The sequence below is a fragment of the Amborella trichopoda genome, chromosome 2, assembly GCF_054954075.1.
Source record: "Amborella trichopoda isolate Santa Cruz 75 chromosome 2, AtrichopodaSantaCruz75HAP2 v2.0, whole genome shotgun sequence".
NCBI classification, from domain to species: Eukaryota; Viridiplantae; Streptophyta; class Magnoliopsida; order Amborellales; family Amborellaceae; genus Amborella; species Amborella trichopoda.
The window spans coordinates 51,897,092-51,909,966 of record NC_142337.1 but is presented as its reverse complement, the minus strand read 5'-3'; the positions used below and the strand labels follow the sequence as shown (position 1 = coordinate 51,909,966).

General features: G+C 36.3%; 1 protein-coding gene across 10 annotated transcripts in view; it reads left to right on the top strand.

Moving 5' to 3' along the window:
• LOC18431548 (protein GID8 homolog) overlaps window positions 1-11,935 on the top strand; it is a 31,646-nt gene extending 19,711 nt beyond the window's left edge. For 5 of the 10 annotated variants that reach the window (XM_011624022.3, XM_011624019.3, XM_020665527.2 and 2 more), the window contains exons 6-8: window positions 10,683-10,814; window positions 11,096-11,252; window positions 11,403-11,935. In XM_011624022.3, coding sequence (XP_011622324.1) covers window positions 10,683-10,814; window positions 11,096-11,252; window positions 11,403-11,524 — 411 coding nt within the window. In that variant the 3' untranslated portion in view covers window positions 11,525-11,935. Of the gene's footprint in view, window positions 1-10,682; window positions 10,815-11,095; window positions 11,293-11,402 lie in introns of all 10 variants that reach the window. The other 5 variants (XM_088858509.1, XM_088858507.1, XM_088858510.1 and 2 more) reach the window with 1 other exon arrangement.
• Window positions 11,936-12,875: the final 940 nt, after the last annotated feature.

Genomic DNA, 12,875 nt, shown 5'->3' with positions numbered 1-12,875 from the left:
GAAGTTTAATTAATTAATTTATTTGATATTAAAGAGAAAATGCATTTTCAAATTTGAGTTGAAAAATATCTTCACACACATGTGTGAAGGGAACATTATCTTTAAATTGATTGGTTTAAAATTTTAGATTTACAAAGTGTTTGACTTTGATAAAGTAGAATTTCTTTACATGTGTGAGCTTTGCCAATTACTTCTTTGCCCTTTAGCCTTTGTGGTTATCTACTTTAATACATTATTAAAAAAAACCTAAGGGTATTTTTGTAAGGCCATATTGGATATAATTGGAACAAAAACTTGGGCCAAGGACAACATGGTAAAGTGACATAACTTAGGGTTAGAGTGAGTGATAATGGTGTGAAATCCCATCCCTTCATCCTAGTGGTTGGATGGGGATAGGTGGCTAGGTGCATTAGCCTCTCATTCGCCTTTGGATTAGTGCATCAAGGGTGTTGATTGAATCCAAAGTTATACCCATGTTATAAAAGCACATCATGAGATCTCAAACCCTAACTATCTCAACTCTTGAACCATTTTGGAAAATTGTTGCTTCCCTCGTTCTTCTAAGGATTAGTGAGAGAAAATTGAAAAGAGAGAGCTTTTAGAATTGTATTAATGGTGATCTTGATGGTGGTTCTCCTTTCTTGTGCTGAAGTCCATAGTGTGCAGTTATCAAGGTAAACTCCATTGAATTTTCTTTTCTCATAAGATCATATCCTTGGTATTTATAGTTGTTGGAGTTTTGAATTTAGAAAAGTTTCATTGATCTTAGAATCCCCATTTGATCATCTTTTTCATCATGCTTATTCATAGTGTGGTCCTTCATGAGTTATAGCCTATATGCATGAGAATCTATGATCATGCATAGTATCCATTAATTACTTTGCTTCAAACCCATCAAATAATTTAGTCTCAGAGTGTCACTCCATTTTCAGAACTTTTTCATCACGTATTTACCTATGGGGTTTCATAATCTTTCCATACAAGACTGTTTTGGTGGTCCGAGGGACCACTGTGTAGTTTGGCCATAACTCTTGTTTTTTATCCGATTCGATTCAAACCTTTTTCATTATGTTTTGGATGATAATGCCAGTGTGTTGAGATCTTAAGAAGTGATTTTAAGGTGTGTAACTTCTTCCCATTTGGATTAGACAATCTTGTGAGATTGAACCACTTTTGTACAATCCGAAGGGACAAAATTAAGTCCTTATAGGGTCTGATTGTGTGGCCCTGGCACAAGGGATTCGAAACATGGCTTTCCTATTTTAATTTGGCATTTTCCCTGCTTAGTTGATTTTATTTTTTAGAATTTTGTTTAGATTAGTTGCATGATGTATTTAAGCTTTGGGACATAATTTATGTAATTTGTGCTATGAAAATGTAATTCATAAGCTAGTCTTGCTTTATATATAATTGCCGCAGAAGGGGTTGGTATTCGAGTTTATTTATAGTGGTTATACAAGGCTAGAAATGGTTGTAATTGTTATGTAAAAGGATTGTAACTTATCCACTTAGCTTGGTTTTTAGCAAGTGGCTTGTTGAAGGTGTCCATTTGCCTTGTTTTTCGGCTTGAAAATTTGCTCTAGTCGACGTCTATCAAATGAAATGGTCTATAAAAAAATTATTTTTCTTTTTTAGATTAATTATATTTGTCTTTTTTATAATTTACAAAAATATGATATGGAAGCATTTTCTAATAATTTTTAATCATGTTTATTATAATATTATAATTAATAATTATACACTGATAACCAGATCTTGTATTTTATATATCAATTGAAGTTTTAGGAGAATTTAGAGGGAAAAGAAACTTCGATAAGGAAACTTAATGGTGGAGTGATGAGGTTCAGAAGGGCATTAGCGAAAACGGTCATATTATAAAACTTGATAGTATAATAGAAACGATCAAAACATAGAAGAATATAAAAATGCTAAGAAAAATGCTAAACAAATAGTAAGTAAAGCTAAACTTAAGGCATATGATAATTTTTACAATAAACTGGTAACAAGAGATGGTGAAAAAAATATCTTCAAATTAGCAAAAATAAAAGAGAAAAAGTGTAGGGATCTAAACCATATTAAATTCATTAAGAGTGAGGATCAAAGGGTTTTGGTGAAGGATGACGAGGTCAATAAAAAGTGGAGAATCTATTTTAAAAAATTATTAAATGACGAACACAATGGGAACATAGTGGTAGAAGGGACTGTTCGTACAAGTGATGACGGAGGTCATAGATACATTCGTAGGATTAGGATGTCGGAAGTGAAAGAAGCTTTGAAAATGATGAAGATAGGAAAGGCTTTAGGATCAGATGGTATCCCGATAGAGGTTTGGAAGTGCATGGGGGAAATTGGCATTGACTGGCTGATGAAGCTGTTCAACAAGGTGTTGAGAACAATAAAAATGCCAGACAAATGGAGGAAAAGTATTGTGGTACCTATTTACGAGAACGAAGGAGATATACAGAATTGTACAAATTATCGAGGGATCAAGCTTATGAGCCTACTACGAAGCTCTAGGACAGAGTCATTGAGCAACAACAAAGGCATGAAATGAGTGTAACCAATTTGGTTTTATGCCATGAAGGTCAACCACTGAGGCTATTTTCCTACTTAGGCAATTGATTGAGAAGTTTAGGGTGAAGGAAAAAGACCTTCATATGGTCTTTATTGATCTAGAGAAAACTTATGATAGAGTACCTTGAGATTTGATTTGGCGGGTGTTGGAAAAGAAAGGCGTCTCTTAACACTAGATCAACTTGGTGAGAGATATGTACGGGAGTGGTAACTAGTGTATGAACAACTAATGGAGAGACGAGTGAGTTTTCAGTAACAATAAGTCTACGTCAAGGGTCAGCATTGAGCCCGTACCTCTTGTCTTAGTTATGGACGACTTAACTAGGCACTTACAAGATGAGGTATTGTGGTGCATGTTGTTTGCATATGACATAGTTTTGATTGATGAGATTCGAAAAAACGTCAACACAAAGTTAGAACTTTGGAGGGATGCTCTAGAATTCAAAGGTTTTAAAATTAGTTGGAGTAAGACAGAGTATATGTAGTGCAAGTTTAGTAATAATAGGAGTAGAGATGAAGAAGTAATTAAGATTGACAGTCAAGAAATACAAAAAAGACCGCACTTTCGATATCTTGGGTCGATATTCTAGAAAAATAGATAGATCGAGAAAGATGTCACACACAGAATTAGAGCTGGGTGAGAAAAGTGGAGATGTGCAATTGGAATTTTATGTGGTCGCCGTATACCAATGAGGCTGAAGGGCAAGTTCTATAGGACAATGGTGAGACTAGCTTTGCTCTATGGTGTGGAATGTTGCACAGACAAAAAACAATATATCCATAGAATAAGTGTAACGGAGATGAGGATGTTGAGATGGATGAATGACAAGACAAGAAAAGATAGAATTCAAAATGAATCTATTCGAGAAAATTTAGGCGTGGTACTAATAGGCGATAAAATGAGAGAGAGTAGAGGTGGGATGGCCATGTGTGGCGTTGACCAAGTACAATACCTGTTAGGAGGTGTGAGTTAGTTCAAGTGGAAGGACTAAAAAGAGCAAGAGGTGTGCCCAAAAGGACGTGTTTGAAAGTAGTTCGAAAAGATATGGGGACTTATGGCCTCACTGAGGATATAGCCTTTAATAGAGCAGAGTGGAGAACCAAGATTCATGTAGCCGACCCCAATTAATTGCGAAAAGGCTAAAATGATGATGATTTGCATTATTAATTATATAATGTATTATGTTTCTTATAGTTGTAAATATGATTTTTTTAAATTAGATGATATTATAAGACATTTTAAATTTGTTCTTATTTTTATAGTAAATAATTATAAAATATACAATTATAAACTAAAATTTTCAATATCAGTATGTAATATTATAGTTAATTAGGTTGTGATAATTTTGGATGAGTCGAGTGAATTAATAAATGGATGATTCTTTAATGTGATACTAATTGCACTTCAACTGGTAATTTTTTTTTATCTTATAATATGGATGTTTTTTAATATGTTTAAATGATTTTGATGCAATAATATAATACTATATTATAATTAATAATTATACAGATATCCAGACAAGAAAACGTCTCAATATTCACCCATTTTACAAAGTAATGAAAGTACATAATACACGACTCCTAATTTCTTTTAGAAACTAAAAGAACACTATTTTTAGAGATTTATAGTGATTTTCTAAAAATATTTTGGGACAAAACTTGCCGATTTGGCCAATTTTCGGATCCGACACGCCGATCCACTGATCTGACACGGGTATGGGCAAGGACGATTTGGGTCACCGATCCGTTTTTTTAAACCTTGGTTAATAAAAATGCTGATTTATGGCATCATCGTCTGGGTCATTGTAATACAGAGTCGTTGAATAAACTTTGCAATGAGGGTGTTGTACCCTCAAATGTTAAAGATCTTAGTCAATATATTTGTTGTGGATCTCAGTTGGGCAAAAGTTCTAACTTTACCTTTTCTTCAAGTGATAAAAGAACTTCGCCGTTTGAGGTCTTGCACCTATGTGTTCTTCTTTTCGGTCTTATTATTATGTTACATTTACTGATGATTACCCACGTTATACATGGATATTTTTCTCAAAAATAAGTCTAATGTATTTGGGGTGTTCATGAAGTTCAAGTCATTTGGTGAGAAACATTATCAAAAACCAAATTTATTGTTTTGTAGTGATGGAGGGAGAGAGTACTCATTCAATGCTTTCAAAAACTACTTGAAGGATCATGGGATAGAGCAACAGATCTCTTATCCACGCACTCCAGCGCAAAATTGAGTTGCTGAGAGAGAATCAGCATATTAATGAGGTAGCATTATCTCTTATATTTTTTACTAGTGTGCCCAAGTACTTATTGACTGAGGCATTTCACACAACCGTATACCTCATTAATAGGCTGCCATCAAGTGCTCTTAATGGGATCAGCCCCTATAGAATACTTTTTTGTAAACATCCAAATTAATTTATGTTGAAGGCCTTTGGATGCTATGCATATGTGCACATAGATAAGAGCCAAAGAAATAAGCTCTTCCCTAGTGCTGAAGAATTCATGTTTGTTGGCTATGTTGATGGGCATAAAGGATATAGATGTTACAGTCCTAGATTGTTTCCAGGCTTGTTATTTTTAATGAAAGATGCCTAGGATATCGTTCAAAGGAAATGTTTACATGTGATGCAGGTTTTAAAGGAAAAAAAATTCAAGAAGCCACAGTTCATCACCAGCCTATGATAATTGGAAAATTCGAAAACTCTTTGGTAGAATAGAAAAGAAGAGAGATGATGCAGAACATATTGGAGATGACACTGAAATGAAAAGGGCCGGTGGAGACATGATTGGCCCAAATCAAGGTGGTGGTGGACAGATTGAAGAAAGTAGCTATGAAAAGGCACCATATGATCTAGGAGAAGATTTAGTTCTTCTTTGATACTAATGAAGAAGTGCAAACTAAACAAATAAACAAAGATGTAAGTGCATATCAAAGAAATTCAAAGATTGGACTGCAACCTCATAATTTACAGCCAATTTTACAAGATTTGCAATAGGCTTAAGATAGAGAACAATATGAGAATGAGCAGCAAGATGAAGTCATATTGAGAAGATCAGCAAGAGTGAAACATCCTATTGATAGATGGGTCAGCTATGGAAGTTTCACGCATAATTTTCAGGTGTTTGTGTGAAATGAAGAAGATAAAAGAACCCAGAAAGTTCTTTGAAGGCAGAAGAGATGAGAGGTGGATTGGAGCTATGGCAGAAGAGATACAAGCCATGCATGTTTACCGCCCTTGATGCCTTGTACGAAGGCCAAGGGACAAGAATGCGATGAGTTGTAGATGGGTGTACAAAGTGAAATATAAACCTGATGGGAGCATGGAAATGTTTAAGGGAAGACTAGTGTTGAGAGGATTTAACCAATGGCATGGCTTGGACTATGAGGAAACCTTTAGTCCGGTTGTTAAAATTGTTATGGTAAGGGTTGTTTTATCCTTGCCCACATGCACGATTGGTCACTTTATCAATTGCACAATTGGTCACTTTATCAATGGGATGTTAAAGATGTTTCCTTGCATTGGGATGTAAAGGAGGAAGAATATATGGAACCACCTGGGTTCAATGAAGCAAACCCAGTTGATTACGTTTGTAAGTTAAAGAGATCTATATATGGGCTGAGGCAGGCATCCAGAACCTGGTTCCGTAGTTTTTATGATGCATTAAAGAGGAGAGTTTTTATCGATCAGCCAATGATAGTTCTCCGTTTCTTTTGAAAGGTCAGAAAGGCCCCATTGTTATCTTATTATACATGGATGACATTAGTGTTATAGGAAGCAATATGAGGATGATAAATGAAACAATGGCTTGGGGCCTTGGCGGTAGTATTGCTGAGATTCATGATGAGGTCTCCGACTCCATTCTCACCAAAGGGTAGGGGCCCAAATCCCTGCTGACTTACCTCTTTTTACTCCATTCTTACCAAAGGGTAGGGGCCCAAATCCCTATTGACTTACCACTTTTTTCCTCCATTGACTTACCCAAAAAAAAAAAATGAAATAAAGGAGTTCCTCAAAATGGAGGACTCGAGAATTCAGGTATTTCCTAGGAATTGAAGTGGATCGCTCTTGTAATGAGATTTGCATAACAACAAAAATATGCTTCAGATATGCTAGAGAATGGCAACATGTTGAGTTGTAAACCTTGTCGCACTCTAGTAGCTTTAAATAGAAGATTACGTGCTGATCAAGGAGGCCCACTATTAGAGCCAGAAAAACACAAAAGTATGGCATGGGCGTTATAGTATTTGACTCTTACATGCCAAATATTTCATATGCTGTTAACCATCTATGTCAGTACATGCATGTGCCAACCACTGTACATATGGAGGCATTGAAAGGATTATGAGGTATGTGAGAGGTTCCATTGGCAGTGGTTTGTTTTGTAAGAAAAATAAACAAGTAAGTCTGGATTTGGGGCTTGTAATTGGATATTCAGATGCAGATTGGGCAGGAGAAATATCTCTTCTTTGCAGGAGAGGGATGGATGCTGGTTATGAAAGCTATTGGCTTTTTTGTTTTTGTTTCGTTCTTTGGAAAGGGATAACCATTATTCATTCCTGAGTTCCACAGAAGATCTGCCGAGTGTTGCAAATCAATGGAAATATTGTATCTTAAACCCAATAAACTTATTTTCTTTTGTTTCCTAGAGGTATCATATAGCCGAGTTTATGTTGCTAATAAGTGATGAATTCTATCCATGTAGGCAATGAAGTCCGTGTGAGCTTTTATTTTGACAGATAACATACTGAATTCCACAATCTATGATGCATGCATAAAAGAAAATGGGTGTCAATTACCTGTTTGACATTTGCAACATAGGAAATATCACCAAATACTGATCGTACAACATATCTGGATATCATATTCACATACCTCACCTTTCAATGCACATTAGAACATTCAATAAGGATTAAGATTACTAGGGAATCTGGATAGCATGCTAATATGTGTCGATCCCAAATTGGTACTCTGTGATCTGTACAAACCATAAGGTCCATTGTTGTCATTCCACCATTATGTATCTGTGGTTGAGGTGTATATAGCACTCTTTGGGTACTGCATCTTGAAATCTGAGAGTTGTGACTGTCATTTCATTACTGCACTCTCAACTAAGTTTACACTCTTGCCTTTTGATGATTGAGCACATGAACTTCTGCACTTCTTGCTCAATATGGCACTCTATGGTGGTTATATATATTTTCTTTACTTCCTCATTACTGAGCTCCATTTATGAGTTGATATCCACTTAGATTAAGTTGTGATGCTCATGCCATCCATGCTGCATGTTAGAATTATGGTGGTATTCACCAATCGGTTTAGCCCCTTGACTAAATGCCAATGTTCTGACCAAATACTGCAATAAAGATAAACCTAATGATAAGTTCCCTGACATGGAATCTGAACTCCGCTGGAATATGATCTATACGTTCTTCAATACCCTTCATTCCTCTATTCTATACAAATATTTAGAGTCTTGACTAATTCCTTTTGCAGTGGAAGTAGGATATGTTATCTATGTTACATTATTAAGCTAGAGTTAAGGGGTGGACACATGTCGTGAAAATAAGAAGGGGTCTTAATTCTATAGACTGTAGGACACATTCCTCACTTTAGGGGAAGTGAAAGATTAAAATTTGTGCGTGAAGAGTAGGGAAAAGAGAATCTCCACCATTTCCTAATATCTTGTGCGTGAAGAGTAAAGATTTTAGGAAGAGAGAGAGAAACTAGAGATTTTGGGAAGAGAGTATATATTGTTTCCACATCTTATTGAGAAATAGGAGAATTTTTTTTATCCAACCCTTTCCTAAAGTTTGTGCATGAAGAGTAGAGAAAAAAGAATCTCCACCCTTTCTTAATATTTTGTGCGTGAAGAGTAGAGAGTTGAGAGAGAGAGAGAGAGAGAGAGAGAGAGAGAGAGAGAGAGAGAGAGAGATTGTTTTCATATCTTAATTTGAGAACTAGGAGATTTGTTTTCCCAATTTTTTGGTTCAAATTCCTAGGCACCTTTCCCCAGCTCAAAGTCAAGAGAGAAAGATATACATACATATCTAAGATTGTTTGCGTGAATGTAGAGATTTAAGGAAGAGAGAGAAAGTAGAGATTTTAGAAAGAGAGAGAGATTGTAGAGATTTTAGGGAGAGAGAGAGAGAGAGAGAGAGAGAGAGAGAGAGAGAGATTGTATCAATATCTTAATTTGAGAAATAGGAGATTTTCCCCCCTATTTTTCGGTTCAAACTTTCTAAAATGGGTATTTGTCCCCAACTCAAATTCAAGAGAGGGAAAGATATGCATACATATCTAAGATTGTTTCCATATCCAAGAGAATTATCCATGCAAGCGTGATAACCTCTCTCAATGCCTGCACACCCCACTCTCTCTTTCTCTCTCTCTCTCTCTCTCATTAGTTAGGGTTTTGATGAGGGACCTTTCATTTAGTATTTGACATGGTCATGTTTGACAGTTTTTTTGGACTTCCAAGTGATATCGAGAACTCATTAGCTCAAAATAATGGAGCCCTTCATCGACCAAACCTACATGGCTACAAGCACTAAGGACACTCATAAATGTCACACAATTGGGCTTCAATCCCTGACCTTCATCTCTCAGGCATCACATAGAAGACCATTAAAGCTAGCTCTAAACTCCCACATTTTGAATACGTGTTTATAAGTTATGTGCCCAAGCGAATGCTTAGCTTAATTCCATGCTCACCCCTTAAGAAATGTACCCATCGCCCTAACTCTAAAGCACCCATATGAGCACAAATCGATGTGATAGACATCCAGTCTCTTAACCACCCCACATGCATGCATCATCAAAACCCAGCTCACTAAACTCCTCTCAGGCATCTCATCAAAAATTCGCTTTGCTTTCTCAATTCACCCATACTTTCCATACATGCCTAAAAGAGAATGTCCCTCTTTGTTACATACGTCTTCTTTACTCTCAATAACATATGTTCATGAAATCAAATACTATTATATTCATTTTTATGTAGTACACCCCAGGAATGCATACTATGTTTTTTTTTTAATTATCGTCATGCATGTTTTACTTCCATGAAATCAAATAACGTATGTTCACTGTTATGTAGTGCAATGTTTATCTGCGATTATAATTGTTTTTTTTCTATCGCCAAAAAATGGTAAAAGAATGTCTTAAGGTAGAAAATCACTATTCGGAGAATAATATTTATGTTCATGTAAATACCTGGCAAAATATGTTAGGCCTCGAGACATGTCATATTGTCACGTACATGCAACAAATGTTCAACATTTGTAATGATATTACGTAATAGGAAACAGATCATAACTCTAGAAATTTCTCATATCTTATTTGTTGTATGGTTTAATGAATTAATGTTCAATGCATATTCAAAATTTGTAGTAACTATGTCGTAATTCATAATAGTTCTTTGAACATAGATCAACGTAGAGATGCACGTTAACATTATATATTTGTATCATTAATGATGATTCTGTTCTACGTGCAACACGCGTAATTCAACTAGTTTAGAACTAATTTGCAGTTTGCAAGTTACGACTGTCTCATTTGGTGTGTTTTTTGATTGAATGCTTTGTCTAGGTTTTACTACCTGTATATTATTAATTCGTGTGTTCTTATACAAAAGCAATAGTTGATGGTTATAAAAAAACTGCAGTCGCACCTAAATCAAAGTGGCAATGAATGTGATGCAAAGATGAATTGTGGCTCAGAGTAGCCTCTATTCATTTATTGGAACCTACTATAAATCTTGATCTGACCTGTAGCTATGTCACAATTCTCAAACATGAAGGAATATGATTGTTCTGCAGATGAGGGTCATACTGTAATTGTGAATACCACCTGGCATCTACATATTTCATGCTCTTGTGTATAGCTCTTGTACCTTTTAATTCCTCCGGAGCATAAATTTGAAAATTAAAACAAAAAATACTATTGGTCTTAGAATTTGGAGATTGGCGTCTTCCTTTTTTAATTCAAACCAAAACTACTGTTAGTAATTTTCGGGCAATAGAAGAATTTGATGTTCTAGATATCAAGTAGATAGCAGATCCTATACATGCAATTTCCAACATGTGATGCTTGTTCATTGTGTAGATACTTGACACAAATCCACAGTTATTCTTCCATCTCCAACAGCAGAGGTTGATAGAGCTCATCCGCAACGGCAAAGTAGAGGAAGCTTTGGAGTTCGCTCAAGAGGAGCTTGCCCCTAGGGGTGAAGAAAATGTTTGTAGTTTCTCTTCTGCTTAATGTTAATTTTCTCTCTCCTTTCCTTTGTTGGACTAAACTATTGGATATGGTAGTTCAAAAATGATGATTTCAAGAAAAATGGAAAGAGAGGAGATGAAAAAATAAAGGAATTGTTCTGTAAATAACCCAATTAATTATTTTTTTTTTAAATGCAAGATTGCGATGTGGCTGTGGCTGTGGCTGTGGCTGTCCCCCTCCTTTTGTGAGAGAGAGAGAGAGAGAGAGAGAGATTTATTAAGTTTGGTTGTGTTCTGCAGCAAAGCTTTCTAGAAGAGCTGGAGAGGACGGTAGCATTGCTAGCATTTGAGGATGTGTCCAACTGCCCCGTTGGAGAGCTGCTTGACATATCTCAACGCCTCAAAACAGCAAGTGAGGTCAACGCTGCAATTCTCACAAGCCAGAGCCATGAAAAGGGTTAATAAGACGATTACCCATCTCTCTCCCTCTCTCCCCAGTTCTCTCTCTCTCTCTCTCTCAGAGTTGAGCTTGTTTTTATGTCCAATGTGTATAAATGTGGTTGTTGTGAGAGACGTTGGGTGCTAAAGCTCGTTCTTAATACTGCAGATCCAAAACTTCCAAGCCTCTTGAAGATGTTGATTTGGGCTCAGAATCAATTAGATGAGAAGGCCACTTTCCCTCGAATAAAAAATTTCTCTACTGCAGCTCTAGAAGACCCATCAATCTAAATCCCACATGTATCATACGGGGGCCTTCTGTGCAAGGGTCTTTGCATCCATTTACTTGATCTTGAGGTGCCATTGAATTAATTTTTGCCTTTTTAATTTTCTCATGCTCATTCGAATGTGGAAGTGTATAATGTAACAAGAGCATGGCTTTGCCATTGATTGAGAGAAAATGCTAGAAGTGCATGTCAAAGCTACCTTTGGGCAATGTAACGATGCAAGAGGCCATGTGATCGAATTATCAATGTATGAAAGAGGGTGTGATCTGCTTTGTATTTTGAAGTACGAATATTGTCTTCCATTTTCCTGTGCAAGAGACATATCCTTTCTCCATTGACCAATTTCATATGTTGTACAGAAGTGTGTTCTTCTGAGAGGAAAAATATCCAATATATTCTACGTCAGTTTGAAGAATTCTCTTGGGCAACAACGAATGTCCGCTCTCTGCGTGCTTTCTTTCTCGCCTTTTTGACAATTTTGCTAGAGGTTCTCATACAAAGCTAGCACTTGCATTTAATTGCACCTCTCCTCTCCATGCATTGGCCTTGGGTGATAAATGACGGATTAAGAGTTTGGATCGGCACAGCTAACAATTGTCCATTTTTTTATATCCAGAGACTCAGGGGATACTAAAGAAATGTATGAAATCATTGCAAAAAACTGGTCCAACCAGTTTGATTGGTGATTGGATCAGTTTTGACTGGACTCTTAACTACTTAGTTGCAGGTTGGATTTTAAATATACTGATTTCAGGTAGTGTTTAAAAGTTGGGATCAAATATTGGCATGCGAAGAGTTTGAGCTTGAGTCCTTTCAGTTTGACTCTAATTCCGAGATTAAAGGAAAAACCCAAAAGTAAGAGATTTTGGCGATTCTAAGGGCTTTTGGCCTTGAATTTCAATCCTCATGAATCTGGTATATCTTGGGTGAAGCGATTACTTGGAACACTTGTTTGAATAAATGAAGTCAATTTTTTGACATTCCCTTTCAAAACAAGAAATAAACTTCCTTTGGTCACCAAGCCTCCTATCAGAAATGCATGGTGCCTCCTACGACAAATGGATAGCCGGTTTCGTCTTAAGAGAAGGCTTTCCAAGTTTTTTGTGAGATGGTACCTTGACCAATGAAAAATGATCTTTATATTGGCGTATATATAAGTCATTTTGTAGAGAGTGTGAAAATGATTATTGAGCCAAAACTTTTGGAGAAAGAGAGATCGGGGGTTTTGCTGATCCGTTGGCGGACCTAGCATTGCTGTGCCGCCTTTATTGGGCCAGATGTATTGGTGCTTCTTTACAGCGATGAAGTTAGTAACGGTGTTATTGTGGTAGGAAAATCAATGTGAGGCTTTTTGC